This window comes from Equus przewalskii, chromosome 31 (assembly GCF_037783145.1).
Source record: "Equus przewalskii isolate Varuska chromosome 31, EquPr2, whole genome shotgun sequence".
Taxonomy (NCBI): Eukaryota; Metazoa; Chordata; class Mammalia; order Perissodactyla; family Equidae; genus Equus; species Equus przewalskii.
This window is the reverse complement of record NC_091861.1, coordinates 29831046-29848149: the sequence shown is the minus strand read 5'-3', so window position 1 is coordinate 29848149 and position 17104 is coordinate 29831046. Positions and strand designations below refer to the sequence as shown.

The following is a 17104-nucleotide window of genomic DNA, read 5'->3' as shown; positions in this document are numbered from 1 at the left end:
ACTTTGAGGGTCAAGTTTGTACAACTGAGAGAACAAATAATTCTTTTAAAAAATAATCAAACCAGGCCAACAAGTGAAGTTTCTCGACTTCCCATGGTAATCAGGGAAATGTAAGTTAAAACCAAAGTGATAAACCATTTTACTGCTACCAGACTGATACAACATAAAAATCCTCAGATTCTGAGTGTGGGTATGGCTATGGAGCAGACCAGATGCTGCTGGTGGAGCTGTACATTGGCAGGACCACTTTGTGTGGATAAGCTTAGGGTATATACACATTACAACATCCAAATGTTTCGTGAAACAACACTTCACAATATGAGATGCAACTGCTATCTATCATAGGTTACTTCATTTAAAAGAATGCTGATTCTGGGGGCTGGCCCCATGGCCAGGTGATTAAGTTGGCACACTACGCTTCAGCATCCCAGGGTTCGCTGGTTCAGATCCTGGGTGCAGACTTAGGCACTGCTCATCGGGGTGGCAGCATCCCACATAGAGGAACTAGAATGACCTACACTTAGATATCCAACTGTGTACTGTGGGAGCTTGGGGAGGGGGGACAAAAAAGATGGGCAACAGATGTTAGCTCAGGGCCATCTTCCTGGGAAAAGGTCCACCTCAGTATCTGCTATGCCCAAGAACCAGCTCTTAGGAGGCATGATCTGGGCCCGAGTGCAAATTCAGTGACAAATTTCCTTTTTTAAAGGAAGATTAGCCCTGAGCTAACTACTGCCAATCCTCCTCTTTTTGCTGAGGAAGACTGGCCCTGAGCTAACATCCATGCCCTTCTTTCTCTACTTTATACGTGGGACGCCTACCACAGCATGGCTTTTGCCAAGCGGTGCCATGTCCGCACCCGGGATTGGAACCGGCGAACCCTGGGCCACCGAGAAGCGGAATGTGGGAACTTAACCGCTGCCCCACCGGGCTGGCACCTCAGTGACGAATTTCAAAGCAGCAGCTGGGGCCCTGCTTTGATTACGTTAAATGAGTAATTAAGAGGTGCATTGTCATGTCTGCCACACTCAGGTGGTGCAAAAACACAATGTATTCTGCCTAGCTGGTTTAGAGATTTGACCTATACTCTATGTACATGATCTAGCGTTCCAAGGCAAATTCTGTTTTCCTTTACTGAAACCCTTGAGGAGATATAAACACTCAGAATCACCCCAGGTCCAAACCATCAAAGCAGGATTATGTATGGAAACTGACCGACTCACCTTAACCAGAACCCAGCCCTCCAGAATGGACCTAAGAAACTCAGAGCAAGTTTGGGCTTGGGCTTTAGGGTATTTCCAAATGACTGGAAATATTCTTGTATGGCAAGGATAGTGTACCCATGACTTAAAGACCCAAAACATGCCAGGACTGCACCATGAACTAGCCTGAACTAGTTCCCTCAGTGTTGGCTTGCTTATTAGCAGTTTCCCTCTCTTTTTGTCTCTGGAAAAAGGGTGGGCATAATCTAAACAAAGCCTCTTTGATTAAGTTCCCTCTCACGTTTGGAAAAATTCCCAATTTAGCAGCCAGGAATTAGGCAATATCATTAAAGTGCTATTTTGCATCCACAAAACAAGGGCTTATTTTTACTTTTTATTTAAATTGCTTGTTAGTACCATCGAGTCGATTCTGGCTCCTAGCGATCTTTTGCACAGCAGAGCGGATCCCTGCCGGATCTTTTTGTGCCATCCTCTCATCTTGCAGCGCCATATCAGACAATGCTCTGCTGCTATTCATGGTTTTCATGGCCAATTTTTTCAAAAGCAGGTGGCCAGGTCCTTCTTCTTGGTCTGTCCTAGTCTGCAAGCTCTGCTGAAACCTGTCCACCATGGGTAACCCTGCTGGTATTTGAAATACTGGTAGCATAGCTTTCAGCATCACAGTAACATGCAGCTGCCACAGAATGACAACTGACAGATGGGTGCTGTGGTTCCCTGACTTTAGCCTCAGCGGTGAGAGTGCAGAATCTTAACCACTAGACCTTTAGGGCTATTTGAATTGTACATATTTTTAATTCATATAATGAAAAGTTTGTTCAAAAGGCACAAAAAGTTATGGAGGGGGAAAATCCTCCCACCCAGTCTCCCAATCAACCAGTTTCTCTATTTGAAGAAACCAATATTACCACTTGATTTCATATCTTTCCAAATGCATTTTAGACATATACAGGCAAATATGAATACTTATATTTCCCCAACCTTTTTATACAAATAATGGCAAACTATACACACTGTTCACAACATCATGGTATTGGATTGTACAGATGTACTTTATTGAACCAGTCACCTACTGATGGACATTAAGGTTGTTTCAATCTAATCTACAAATTAGACCTTGCACACACATCATTTTACATGTGTAGGAGTATATAAGAATAAACATAAAAATCACTCAGTTAAAGGATATCTGCATTTACAATGTTACTGAAAGTTTGTTCTCTGAACTTGGTGCCAACCCAAATAGCGAGAACAGAGTTTTGGGTGAAAAGGAAAAAAACAGTTTTATTTTTTTCTTTGCCAGGCACGGGCCGGCTAACGCCTTAGGAACTGCTGGCTCCCCATTAAGAAGTGGGTAAAGGGTTTTAAAGGTTTGCTGCTTGTAGGGAGTGGGAGCCTGTGACCTTGCTGGTCAACCTTTCCCACCAGCCTGTGTTTGGCCTTGTGAGGCTGCTCCTAGGGAGGGGGATGGTGAGATAAGGGAATCTGCAGGTGGGTGTCCTTGGTTGTCTGCCTCCAGGGTGGATTGGCAGATTCTGGTGCCAGGAAGCCAAGGAGTTGGGGCCCGGGAAGCTTCAGTTTCTTGCTATTCTCTGGACATCTGTTTTCCTGTAATAAACTTTAAGGACCCCTGATTAGCCAAAACTTTGGTGTGAGCCCAGCTGAGGCCACCTGGGCTTTAACAATTTGTAACTTCTGTTTAGTTACAAAGCTCAGGGAGACAAAGGTTAAAGAAACAGATATTTACGTTTGAGTGTAACTAAAGAAACGGGAAGGGGATGAGAGCTTCTGGTTTTAACCCCACATATACTGGGGTCACTGTAGGGGAACCGATATCAGGACTGGTATTAATTAAAAGCCTGTAACAATAATTTTGGTGAACTTTTCCAAAACGCCCCCAACAGAACTTGTACCGAGCCTGCAATCCCACCCCCCCCCCACCCCCGTATAAATCAGGGATAATTTTAGGTCAGAGAGACATGATAGGAAAGATGGAAACACTATGTAAAATTAGACTGCTGCCCACTTGGCTATGGTTTTAGTATCGCTAAAGAATCAAGGGCCTCAGGGAAGAAAACAGTATAATCAAACACAATTAGCTGGGACACTCACATTAAGTTGAACCAAGGACCCTCGTTCCCTTCTGAGCCACTAAGAAAAGTGCGCCAAAATCGATTAGAAGCAAAAACGCTCAGCCCCCAGGAGCTGGGGCAAAGTCAGCAGAAGAGAAAGATGAGGACTCCCGGGACTTCTAAGAAGATCCCTGGCAGTTTCCCTCACAACGTCCAACTTCTAGTGACCACGAGCTCCTTCCACTTATTTGTCCTCCAGCGCAAAAGGCAGAGAGGGACCTCAGGGGTAATGACAGTCCCCGAGGAGATGCAGAGAAGGCTGAGGTGAGTGGAGCGCAGGGCTGGGGGATTCCCACCGCGACGGTGTTCAGCCTGAGAAGGGGCAATGAGGACACGGACCTAAGCAACTTGAAGCGCTGCGACATGCGAGAGGGTTCCCGCACACCGGGCAGGTAGCACAGGCTCCCCGCAGCGAGCTCCCCTAGACCCCGCGCTCTCTGAAATGCCTTCAACCTGCCTGTCTCACGAGCCCGGAGCATCCCAGCCCGCGACGCTCTCCGAGCTCGCAGGAAGGCCCCGCCCACGCCCTTCTCGCCCGCTCTCCCGAAGATTACCAAGCCGGAAGCCCGGGCAGACGGGTCACGTGACGCCGCCACCTCACGTGACGCAGACCGGAACGGAAGGGGTGGGCCTCGGGCTGCGTTACGTCATCACGCCGCGCGGCGGCGGGGACGGCCTGGTGACGGCTCCGGAGGCTGCGGGCCGGTGCGGCGGCGGCGCTTGGGTTCCTCCTGAGCCGCCTGCTGGCCCCCAGCCTGTCCCCACGGGCGGGGCGCGGTCTGCGCGGGCGGGCCGGGAGCGCGGGTGAGTGCCCTGAGGCGGTGGCCGCCGCCCTCCCGGCCGTGGGCTCCGGCGCGGCCCGGCCCGTGCGCCGCCCGGTCGGAACGGGAGAGACGCGCCCGGGCCTCCGCCTGGGTGTCGAGTCGCGCGGAGGCCGCCCTTCCTGCCTCCTCCCGCCTGCAGTTGAGCCTTCCTGGGCTCGGCGCGGCCCCCCTCCCCGAGTCCCCCAGGGCGCGACCCTGCGTTCGGATGACCGCGGCAGTTCTAGAATAGAGCGCCTCGGAAAGGGGAGGCGAGGCAGGTGTCCCGGGGAGCTGGGTCTCCGCCGGCCGTCCTGCCGCGGAGGCTGCAGAGCGCCCCCGGGAAGTCCTCACGGCGGGCGGTTCTCAGACCTGCTTGCAGCTCCGGAGTTGAGACTGAGTCGGCTTAAGGAAAATCGTTGCGAAAAGCATCGTCTGCTCTGATGAATCACCTTTTCTGTAAAATGGATCTCTGCAGAGTTGGAGGGATTACCGAGACTGCTTGTAGGATAATACGCTGTGAACAGGAGTAGATGAGAATTTAGGGTCTTGTTTTTGCTATTCGAAAATTACGGTTGTGGGTTATGGACTCTTGAAGATCGTAGTTTGATTCTTTTTTTCCTTTAGATCATTTGAGAAAGTTTTGTATTTCAAGTAAGATAAACTCTCTTAGTAATGACTCCATTTTATTCCCCAAAAATTGTCCTTAAAGCAAAAAAAGAAAAAAATAGTGTGACTAGAGGCTGTCAACAACCAAGAAAGTACTTCTTATATTGGTTTTTTGATCTGTGATCTCTTAGTGAGTTCATTTAATTGATGCATACAAGTGAAGTTTGCAAGTGACCAGCTGTGGCAGTAAAATCAGTAGAGTTTTGACAGTTTTCTTTCCTAATGAGGCTCTGTTTCGGTATAGAAGAATTACTGCAAATATTGACTTGTTAATGTCGATGGACATTTCCTAATAATGTAGAGTAGGACGAACCCTCTATGGAAGAGCTTCAGTAGCTTAAGTGAAAGTTTATACGTGAGCTTGTATGGTTTCCATTACTCAGTGTAGCTGTCGAGTCCTCATTTGGAGTGTCATTTTAAGAAGAAATCAAGAAATAGTCGGAAGTCATCAAATAAATCTTTGCATACTTCTTTAGAAAAAAGTCCATTTTCGCTGACTCTAGTCTGTATTGCTCTTAGTTGAATACACAATTTTTCTTTTCTTGCATTCAATCACTAAACGTTCATTGTACAGCTACTAGGATAGAGAAAATATATAAAACAGGACCCCCCCCCATACTGATCTACTTAATCTTATGGATGGATATCAAATGACAGTGATATCACACCTTGAAGAAATTTTATCTTTTCATCATTTTATCATTTGAGACAACAGCTTTGTGGAGATATGCGGGACATGTGTAGTTTCTGTTTGCAGTAAAGTGTTGATTATAATAAACGTCAAGTGGTAGGGGTACTCAGTTATAGTGCAATTCAGAGAAAGAAGAGATCCTTTTTACTTGGGATAGTTAGTGGCTAGATTGTGGCAGTAATGCCAGGAGTAGGAGTGCTCTCTACTTGTGGGTGTTTGGGTCTGAGGAAGCCTCCTTAAAGCTCATTGAATGTATTCAGTTTCGCAGTCCTTCAAATATGCTCATTGTTTTTTTTCTCTTGTCCTTGCAGAATCCAAGGACTCGTTTCATTCCTTCTACATATTGCTTGATGGGAGGCATTATGGCCCCCAAAGACATAATGACAAATACTCATGCTAAATCCATCCTCAATTCAATGAACTCCCTCAGGAAGAGCAATACCCTCTGTGATGTGACATTAAGGGTGGAGCAGAAGGACTTCCCTGCCCATCGGATTGTGCTGGCTGCCTGTAGTGACTACTTCTGTGCCATGTTCACCAGTGAGGTAAGTGGTAACTTATCCCCTCAACAAATGACACTCGCACATGTTGCAACCTTGTAGTCAGCTCATTTTACTGAATAAAACAGCAGAACTGTGATATGGTGCTGAATTTCTATAGCATGGTGGTTAAATGGGCAGGCTCTGGATAAGATCTGCCACTTGACCGTGCCTTAGTTTCTCATCTCTACCTTAGGGATGATAGGAATACACGGCAACGTGGTTATTGTGACAGTTATTGGAGAGCATTGCATGTAAAGTGCTTAGAACAGTGTCTAGCATGTGGTAAAACATAAATGTCAGCTATTGGATGTCACTTATTGGTCTTGTTTGTTTTCCTGTTTTGCTCTTCCTCAAGTTTAGTATGTTAAAGTGAATACTAGGGGTTTAGAGAGTAGTGAAGGAAAGGGTTGGGATTCACTCCTCTTCCCACTACTCCTAACGATATTGAAGAAAACCAGTGTTCATTCTGCTAGTGCAGATTTTAGAGTGGTTTCACATGAGAGGAAGAGAACCTGATGGATGACTGTTGGCGCGGGGGATAACTTGGAAAGAGCTGCTGACTCTGGAGGGTACGCAGTTAGCAAAGGGAATTAGGAAAAGGCTGACTTGACAAGAAAAACGGCAGTGCTCACAAAGCATTAAGAAAGGCTGCTTTAGTAATTGACAAAACATTTAAAATGTGGAGTAAAGCTGTTGACTACATTGTGAGGTGCTCCTAGAAAGCTGAACAGAGGAGAGCACTGCAACTTTTTTACTTTTCAAGATCAAGTTGATTTTTAAATTTTAAATAAATTATCTTTTTTTTTTAAGCTTGAGCAGTGAATACACCAGGGTTTATTATATCATTATCTATATTTATATGTATGCCTGAAATATTTCATTATGGTAACACTTGAAAAAATCTTTTTAGGGCCCGACCCCGTGGCCAAGTGGTTAAGTTCGTGCCTTCTGCTTCGGTGGCCCAGGGTTTTGCCATTTCAAGTCCTGGGCATGGACCTGGCACCGCTCATTAAGCCATGCTGAGGCACCGTCCCACATGCCACAACTAGAAAGACCCACAACTAAAAATACACAACTGTGTACCAGGGGGCTTTGGGAAAAAAAAGAAAAATAAAATCTTTAAAAAAGAAATCTGTTTAACCAGCACTTATTGTCTTCAGTTAGTCCCCTCACCTTATTGAAGCTGTTGCTGCTGGATCTGAGTGGGAGAGCTGGTGTCATAATAACGACATAACCACCTTTCTGGGCCAGGTGCTGCTTTAGGTGATTGTTATATCCCATTCTCCCCAGGAGGTGATGTTGCCATCTCCTTTTACATACAAAGAAAGAAGGTCTCAGATGTTAAATGATTTGCCCCAAGTCTCATGGCTTGTAAATAGTAGACATGGGATTTAATCCCTAATTTTCTAACTCTGAAGCCCAAACAGTTTTTAAGTACTGTGTCCCTCAGCCTCTGAGATAAGGAGTTTTGTATTCTATAGTCTGATTTTAAAGCGTAAGTAGTTTATGTTGCTGTGAACCAGTGCTCAGTCACATGGCTGGAAGGAATAACGTGGAAACCTGACAGATCGTTCCAGCTAATCCAGGCTAATTTTAAAGTGAGCTTGTGTAATGTTACAGCTCCCTATCCTTTACTGTTCTCTGCAGTATCTGCCTGAGAGCATCAGAAGCAGTTGGCATTTAACTGGGTAAGGAGAGTGTCACCCAGCAGCTGCTGAGCGTGAAATACTAATGGTCTAGGACTGCCACCTGCTAATTACGTATTGTACATCCTGTGCTTTGTCAGCTCGAGGAAAATTAGTGTGTCTTCACTCTTTTTCTACACATTTAGAAATTGGTCTGGAGTTCTGGAAAAGAATTCTTTTTCATTTGTTTCTAATCAGTGCTTATTTTCTAGTCTTTCTTTAAAAACCAATATCAGGCAAGAAAATGCCAGATGGTTTTCTCTTTATTTTTAAGAGTAATTGATATAAAGGAGAGGGTCCAGAGACCTGGCTTCTAGGCTCAATTCTCTTAGCAATTCTGTGTGAACCCTCGCAACCATTTAACTTCACTGATTTGATCTGTTAAATACAGTGATTGAACTAGATGGTTTCATTGTTCTCTTCCAGCCCAGAGATGCTCCTCAAATGTGGTCCAATTGAAAGATCATAGGAGTGAGGCAAGAGGACCTGAGTTACGTCTGTCACTTGCTAGTTAAGAGAGCTTGGTGAAGTCACATAACTTCTTTGAACCTTAGATCCTTCATGTCTTCAGTAGCAATAACGTCAGAGCTAACTGTCTTCACAGGTTGCTGTGAAAATCAGATGAAATAATAGTAAATGAGAAGCACTCTGAAAAATTGTGAAGCAAATATAAATGTGAAATGACACTGTAATTGCTCTAAGTTATTACATAGTGAAATCATTTCCATATTTAACCTATTTGGGCTGATGGGAATATAGTTTATTGAATAAGAAACTTCTAGAATAAATGTACTTTTGTATTTCTGTTTGTAAATACTTATGCTGTGATAAATGTTAATAAAATGTTTTTCCAAATAATATACTAGTGACCTTTTTTAATGTTAGAGGTTGATTTTGTTCTTGGCTTTGGTAGAGAATACTGTCTGATTATTATCCTGGGCTGATAGAAGTATCAAAAATGATAAAGACATTTAGTTCATAATAGAAGTGCACTGGAGTTTTGTGAGTAATTTGAGTTTCTAAACTAAGCTTAAGATCTGGTAAGATTTTCATAAAGTAATCAATTTACATACAGCTTACTGTCCTGAAAATTGAAGATATCCATCCTTAGCTAAAGAATTTTCTATCATTATCTGGCCTCATCAATACTCATGACTCCAAGGATATATTCTAGATTAAATATAATACCAACAATTCAGTAATCACAAAGTAGAGTCAACTGAATATTTTGAAATAGTATCAGGGAATTCAGTTGTATTCAGGCAGTGTTAGAGCAGAAGGCCCCTTCAGATGACCTGCATGTCTCTTTTCATCATTACCAAATATAGTCTAAGGACAGATAAGACAGAACTGGGTGGTCCTGGAGGGTCTGGAGCTGTAACCCACTGGGTCCTCTACAAGCATGAGAGTCCATTGAAATTTTGTTTTATCTTAAAGGCTCCCAGACACTAGTGATATGTTCATGGGACTTCTGCCTTCTGTTCTTTAATACATCTACGTTTGTTTTAATATGAGAGCAGTGTTTTAAGTTATTTACTAGTAAAGTTGATATTCCTGGAAGGGTGTGACCTCACTGTGTGCTCTTAGGTTACATACAGCTCCCCCCCATTTGAAAAGCTACAAATACATGCCATATTTGCTTTATACAAATCAAAAAAATAGAACGTAATTTTTTAAAAGGTGTATGTTCCATTAATATTATTAACATCTCTTCAAGCTCTTGGATATGAGATACTGCCTTTGTTTTGTGGAATTATAACCACCATTATTTCATATGCTTTGAATTTCCAGCTTTCAGAGAAGGGAAAACCTTATGTTGATATCCAAGGTTTAACTGCTTCTACCATGGAAATCCTGTTGGACTTTGTGTACACAGAAACAGTACACGTGACGGTGGAGAATGTACAAGAACTGCTCCCTGCAGCCTGTCTGCTTCAGTTGAAAGGTACAGACATTTAAGTTGCTATTGTTCATGCCTAGGTAGCCCTGGAAATGTTTAAAATTAATGATGTATACCTGATTGTGAAAATCACGGAGAGAAACTTTGGGCACTCATGTTTACTGCCCATGGCACAGAAGATCAGATTTCGATCACAATAGAAAGGAACCGTTCCAAATGTGAGCATTTGCGTCTTTAGAAGAGAGCATCTACACCTTTTCTGTTTTTAAAAAAAATGGAGGCGAGGATAACAGGTGGATTTCCTTCCATATATGTACGTGATAGCCCTCCAAGGAACACAAGAAACTGAATCTATGCATTGCCAACAGAGAAGGAAACTAGGTAGCCAGGTGGATACGGAGGCTAGGGGACTATTCGTGGTAAACCCTTTTGTACCTTTAATGTTTTGAACCATATAAATTATTAAAATTTTTAATTGACACATAAAAATGAAAGTGTAAAGTTTTCACAGGATTAGGGATGGTCCCTTTTCCAGTTGCCAGTCTGTGTTTCTTAACCTCCAATGATGTTTCTATTATTTCCAGTTTTTCTATACACATGATTGAACATTTTCAGTTTTAGTACATGATTGAAACAGTGTGAAACTTTTGCATTAGTGCACAGCTATAAAATTAAGTTTGTATGCTGAACTGTTCAATTATAGAAATAATAGATTGTTATTACTATCTTCTATTTTTCCTTCACTGGAGTCTTTTAGTAAGTTTTCATGTACAGTAGAAATTAGGTACAATTCTGCTGAATTATAATTGGTTTTATAGCTTGATTCCCAAGAGTTTTATGGGCATTTTTGTTTAATTGTGCCAGTGTCTGTACAAGCAGTTCATTTGCTACACTTGTTTTAAAGCTGAAGCCGAGACAGTTGTAAAGGCCTTGCTGAAGGTCATACAGCACCTAAGACAGAAATAGGATTTGAATCCTTATGCATAAAATTGCTAGTCTGATTCTTAGGTGTTGAACTGGGGCTCCTCTGATACTGTGTAGAGAAGATGTCGCAATCCAAGAATGTAGACCAGTTCACACCTGGCCAAGTATCCTGAAGGATTCACTGTCTGTGTTTGTCCTAGGTGTGAAGCAAGCCTGCTGTGAGTTCTTAGAAAGTCAGTTGGACCCTTCTAACTGCCTGGGTATCAGGGATTTTGCTGAAACTCACAATTGTGTTGACCTGATGCAAGCAGCTGAAGTTTTTAGCCAGAAGCATTTTCCTGAAGTGGTACAGCATGAAGAATTCATTCTTCTAAGTCAAGGAGAGGTGGAAAAGCTGATCAAGTGTGATGAAATTCAGGTACAGATTTGGCTTGGTATTATGGGCACTTCAAGCCTGGGCCCTAACAAAACCTGCAGAAAGCAGGGTGGAGCTACTGTGTGGCTGTGGCAGGGCTTCTTAATCGGGTGTCCCTCTTGGCTCCAGAGGTGTCATTAAACGCTGAGATTATATGGCAGATTTATTTGGGTATTTGTGGGAGGGAGTTCACCACCTTCCTCGATGAAATATGTGATCCCAGTGTTGAGTCAACATTAAACAGTGTGGAATAAGCAGAAATTGGAAGTAAAGTAGATTTCTGTAGAACACTTCTCTATTACCCATTTACTCATTTTACAAACATTTATTGAGAATAACTGCTATATGGCAATCAGTAGCCAGGTGCTGTGGATCCAAAAGTGAGTAAGATACAGTTTTTGTTTTCAGAGGATTCATAGCACAGTGATAGAGACAGACACAAAGACAAAAATTATTATGATAGAGTATAATGAGAATAATGAGCCTATTCAAAGTGAGGGAATTCCATAGAAGAAAGGAGAGTGAACTTTCTAAGTTTAAATTAGATCAAAGAGGAAAGAACAGAAGGTTGGAGATGGTACGCACGAGCAAGATCCTAAGTGCTCCACGAGGTGTGGGGGAGTGGGAGGAAGGGACGTGAGAACTGCATGTTGAAGGAGTGCTTCACCCAGCAGAGGGGAGACCACCGTGCCCAGGCTAGCATTCAGTGACTTAACCCAGCAGGAAGAATGTTCGTCACTCCTAATTCCGAATCATAGTAACAGTGGTTTAGCAGTTCTTATTGCATATAGGCCTATAGTTAGGCTGAGAGTTGGAGAGAGAGGTCCACTGTAGGGCTATTTATTAGATGTCTCTGAAGCCCGTGGCATTAATCTCCAGTGGTCCAACTCTTTAATCTAGTTGGTAGCTTCTAGAAAATGCCTAGCAGAGCCAAGTGGTAGGATAAAAGTCTATTGGGTTTTCTTTCCCCCAGTTAGGAGAAATTTGATTCTCTAGGAAGGCTAAGAGTTCATTTTTTTCTCCTCTCACTCTCCACAGATAATAAAAAATGAATTTTAAATTAGTGGATTCCCAGAAGTTAGTGGCACCTCAATTTAAACGGGAGATATTGGAAGGAATCAAAGTTTGATTAATATTCTAAGGGCTGTAGGAGGCATTTGCTACTTAAAGAAGTTCCGTAATAGACTTAGAAACCAAATGATTACTCCCTGATTTATTTTGTTGAAACTAGGATTTTCATGTAATATAATAACAAGTCTTAAATATATTTCTTATCAAATTTTAGCCAACTTTTTCTTTACACCTCTCCCTAGTGACATTCCTGAGGGAATATTGATTAGGGCATGTTGGTGACATTGTCTCCAGCTAAAGAGGAATTATTTTCCAGGGTGACATGCTGTTTCATATCAGCCCAGAGAAGCTGCTGTTAGAAATACCGCTGAGGAAAGTGTTTGCTAAAGTTTTTTCTCACCTTCGTGGTGTGAGACATTGTGTCTTCGCACTGAAATGCCAGGTATAGCCAAATGACATTCTTCAGACTTGTAATTTGCTAGAATAGCTTGATTTTTCTCGATTTGTTCGGACATTAGAAAATACAGTGAATGGGGTGAGCACTGCAGACTTGCAGTTGACTGCGCGTGAGAGTGGAACGGCTGGCACTTACTCAGCATCCACTGTTGGTTCATTTATCAGATATTCATTGAGCACTTAACGTGCCTAGAACAGTGCAAGGTACCAGGGATCCACTTGTGAACAAAACAGACAAAAATCCCTATACCCTGGAGTTTCCGTTCTAATGGTACCATTCTTGGTATTTTTTATTTTATTTACTTCTCAAAACTCTCTCCATTTGTCATAGGAGGAAACTGAGGCTCTGAGGGTAACCACTGTACCACAGCCAGTCAGTGGCGGAGCCAGGACGCATATCCAGGCAGCCTGGCTCCAGAGTCTGTTCTCTTAGCCACTCAGCTGTGAGCTGGTCACCTAGTTAGTGCACGTCTAATTGACCAAATCAGGAAGCAGTCACAAAAGTCATTTATTTTAGAACTACATAGACTTTGGAATAAAACTATATGGAACAAGGAGAGCAAATAACTAACCTTTTATTCAGAAGCCGAGATGAAAGCAGTTTGAGAACTCTGTTGTATCGTCTTCCTTAAGTGTCTATCAGGACTGGCCTTTGCCTTTTTCTGGAAAGACAGCCTGAGACACTTTTTTCTCTCCCATGTACTAGCCGGAAATAGGAACCAGGTATCTGACTCCCCACTGCTACCTAACCCTTCATCTCAGTGATATAAAACAGGAGTGCTTAAGTACTACTGTTAAGTAGTGTTAAGTACTACTGTTTTATACGTAGTAGTGGGAAGCAGTGTGTCGTCGTGGTTAAAACAACATGGCCTTAGAATCAGACTAGGGTTTAGTTTGGGCTGTGTGACATTGTGACATAACCACTAATCTTCAGTTTCCTCTTCTGTAAAGCACTGATAGTAGTCAGTACACAGGGCTGTTCTGAGCATTAAATAAGAGTGCCAGTGCCTCATACGTGAAAGAATCCTCTTTGAAAATTTATCATGGAGAAATTTTTCTCCATAGTGAAGTGTTGATGTTGGGGCTTTCCCCCCCAGTTTAGCTGTTTCACTGCAATTCTAGTTTATTCTGTCTTCAGTAAGATCAAGGATCTCTGCTCGTGACTGAAAGCCTCATTTTCAATTGATGTATCTAATTTAAACCTAGAATGTGTCAGGAGTCCAGTGTGCAGCTGTTTAAAACTGTTAGTCTGTCATTCTTTAACAAAACTTTTTAAAAAAAATCACGGACTCCCTTCTGCATTCCTCTGCATCTAATCCATCAGTAGGCCAAGTTAGTTTGCCCTCCCATAGATTTGGTGTATAAATGTCTTCACCACCGTCACCTTTGGCCTCATACACAGAGTAGCCTCTGGCTGTCCTCCCAGCTGTCAGCCTTCCACACTGTCCTCCCCTCAGTGTCAGGGTGATCTTCACACAGCGTCAGTGTGACCCTGTCATCAGCCTGCTGGAAACTGTGTAGGGTGGGCTTGTGGTTGCTCATGGAGTAAAACCCAGTGTTCTGATGCTCTCCGGGGTCTGGCCCGTGCTGGCTTCTCTAGCTCCGTCTTCTTCCATTCTTCTGCTCCCCTGCTGCACCAACCTCTTTCATTGCCCAGCGGTCAGGTTCTTTTTTGTCCTAGGACAGTGCTGTCCATTAGAACATTCTGTGAAGATGGAAAGGCTCTATATCCATGCTGTCCAATTCAGTAGCTGCTATTCAGTGGCTGCTGAGCACTTGAAATGTGGCTAGTGTGACTGTGAAGGTAAATTTTTAATTTAACTTGGTTTTAATTAGTGTAAACGTGGCTAGCCGCACTGGCTGGTGGCAGCCGTGTGAACAGTGCAGCTTTCGGGTTTTGCATGTCTTCTCCCGTCTGCCTTGGAGTCTCTCCAGGTCTCTCTTATTCTCCCTGCTAACTGCTACCCATCCAGGGAGGCCCTCCCTAACCCATCAGTCTTAATTGGGAAATCTAAGTGCCTAGCACTTAGAAGGTGTTCAGTAAATCCATCAAATGAGTAAACATTCTGAAACATTTGCAGTTCTTGCGGAAAGTTCACAGAATGGTTTCTTTATCTGGCACTGTCGCACTCTGAAAGGTATCTCTCAGAACAGATACACTCAAGGGGCTGGTGGAGGGGACACAAGACCTATGCTTAGATGTTCATCTTTGGGATGTCCTAGGTGTCATCATACTAGTGCTTTACCAGGGGTGTAAAGTAGGTTTTTTAGGGTGTGTCTTATCTAGTTTTGTCATGTGTAAGCTTAGACCTAAGTTCCCAAGTGATGGATTATATATATCATCTCAAATAGCACAGCACGTTAAGACAGCGTGGTTGCTCCAGTGCTAATTGACAATGCTTTGAAAACTGCGACACTCCATCTATGATGGAAGAGAAGTTCCGACTTCACAGGCTTGTGTGGAGGAGTTAGGGAGCAAGCCTGGAGGTCATCAGACAACCCTTAGGAATAAGAGTTATTTGAAGAGCCAGTTTTGAATAGGGCAACAGATCCTCCCTCCCCCCACCCACCTTAAAGTTTCACAAATTACTGGAAAAAAATTCAGGAATGGGGAAAACCAACTTGTGACTGATGGTTTATGAGGCACTATCTATCTAAGATTTTTTTTACCCAATTTGACTGTAATTCTTTTTCTGGTCTTAGTAAGTTGTGTCTGAAAAGATTATTTTCCCAAGAGCCTTGCTGTTTCTGGAAGTTGGGAGATAATGGTGAATGGTGGTGGGGGTGGAGAGCAGGAAGGAGAAAGTAGGTGTGGTTCCATTTTTTTTTTTTCCAGGAAGATCAGCCCTGAGCTAACTACTGCCAATCTTCCTCTTTTTGCTGAGGAAGACTGGCCCTGAGCTAACATCCATGCCCATCTTCCTCTATTTTATATGTGGGACGCCTACCACTGCATGGCTTTTGCCAAGCGGTGCCACATCCACACCCAGGATCCGAACTGGTGAGCCTCGGGCCGCCAAGAAGCAGAACGTGCGAACTTAACCGCTGCGCCACCAGGCCAGGCCCGGTATGGTTCCATTTTGAGATTGTGAGATAAGTGGAAAAGCAGAGATCCATGGTTTGTAATTATACATTTGTAGGTGGATTCTGAAGAGCCAGTCTTTGAGGCTGTTATCAACTGGGTGAAGCATGCCAAGAAGGAGCGAGAAGAATCCTTGCCTGATCTGCTACAGTATGTCCGGATGCCCTTGCTGACCCCCAGGTACATCACGGATGTAATAGATGCTGAGGTAAGTCATGCAGACACACAGGATCCAAAACCTTGAGTATCTCTTTTGGCTTCGTATTGTGTACTCAAATCAGTTATTTTAATGTAGGCACAGTGTCTCCTGGTTTGCCTCTAGGCAAGTTGGGCTCCTGACTCAAGTGAAAATCTGTGATTTAATTAATTCTGTGTTGAGGTGTCTTTTTTTTTTTTTATATGCCGCTAAGTGTTTTACATAAGCAACACTTGATAAATTTTGTTCCTTCTCTATTCAATGTAAATTGTTCCAAGTTGCCCCAAAAGAGATACTTTGCTTATCGAGTCTCTCTGTTTTTGACCTCTGGTGAAGCCCACATGAAAGTAGTTTGATGCATTTTAACATCAACTTAAGTCATAACGTGTTTACTTATAAAAGTATTTCTCTACCTTAAGTTGTTTGTGGTACATTTTCATGATTTTTACCATCTATCTCACCTGTGTCACCTGGACCATCCTTTGGGGGCCCACTGATTTCTGACATGCAGGTGAGACCCACGTCAGCAGACACGTTCCTTCCTCTGGCCCAGCCCTAGATCTGTTTTGGAGTTAACTACAAACACAGTTTTTTAGTTATTCACGTTAGAAAAGTTGCAGGCTGGTCATTGTCACATCTCAAACTCTTTTTGTCCAATTTATAATGCCATTCTTACAACCCATCCATAGACCCCTAGTGTGTATTTCTTTATATTATGGTTAGGAGCCCAGACTCAGGGGACTGAAATCCCAAATTCACCACTTACCTTACTGTGAAGGAGCCTGACCTCACTCTCCTCCTTGCCTCTGAGTTCCTGCTAGGGCTTTTCAATGGCAGAGCCCAACCAAAAGCAAGAGGACATGGGAGCCCTGTGACCTAGTTCATATGCGCCAGTCTTCTGAGCCAGAGAGCAGAGCGGAGGAGGTGCAAAGTGACTGTGGGGAGGCACGTGAGAGCCGTCCAGTACAGAGCTGTGTCAGCAGTAGACACAGGCATCATGACAGTGCTCTGAGCCCTGGGGAAGTTACTCCAGACATGATGTCCTCCATCCTGTCGTCCCGGAAAATAACAGAAGCCTTTTGGTTTTCCCCTGAAATTTTTATTAGTTATCATGTACTTGTCTTTGCACAGTCACTAGAGGGGATTACAAACACACCGGTAAGAGTAGTTACCTGTAAGTGCCAAGGAGGCAGGCATACCTTGGAGATATTGCAGGTTTGGTTCCAGACCACCACAATAATGCGAGTCACACACATTTTTTTGGTTTCTCAGTACATATAAAAGTTATTTTTATACTGTACTGTAGTCTTTTAAGTGTGCA

At 43.4% G+C, this 17104-nt stretch overlaps 1 protein-coding gene and 1 long non-coding RNA gene across 2 annotated transcripts in view; one reads left to right on the top strand and one right to left on the bottom strand.

Moving 5' to 3' along the window:
- Nucleotides 1–2253: 2253 nt before the first annotated feature.
- Nucleotides 2254–3880, bottom strand: LOC139080632 (uncharacterized). The gene is made up of 2 exons (XR_011535289.1): nucleotides 3333–3880; nucleotides 2254–2838 (listed from the first exon to the last, which is right to left on the bottom strand). It is a non-coding gene; the product is annotated as an uncharacterized lncRNA (long non-coding RNA).
- A 78-nt stretch (nucleotides 3881–3958) lies between these two features.
- KLHL12 (kelch like family member 12) overlaps nucleotides 3959–17104 on the top strand; it is a 30501-nt gene continuing 17355 nt past the window's right edge. Inside the window, exons 1-5 of the mRNA XM_070602231.1 lie at nucleotides 3959–4156; nucleotides 5824–6057; nucleotides 9531–9684; nucleotides 10764–10981; nucleotides 15646–15795. Coding sequence (XP_070458332.1) covers nucleotides 5863–6057; nucleotides 9531–9684; nucleotides 10764–10981; nucleotides 15646–15795 — 717 coding nt within the window. The 5' untranslated portion in view covers nucleotides 3959–4156; nucleotides 5824–5862. The remainder of the gene's footprint in view (nucleotides 4157–5823; nucleotides 6058–9530; nucleotides 9685–10763; nucleotides 10982–15645; nucleotides 15796–17104) is intronic.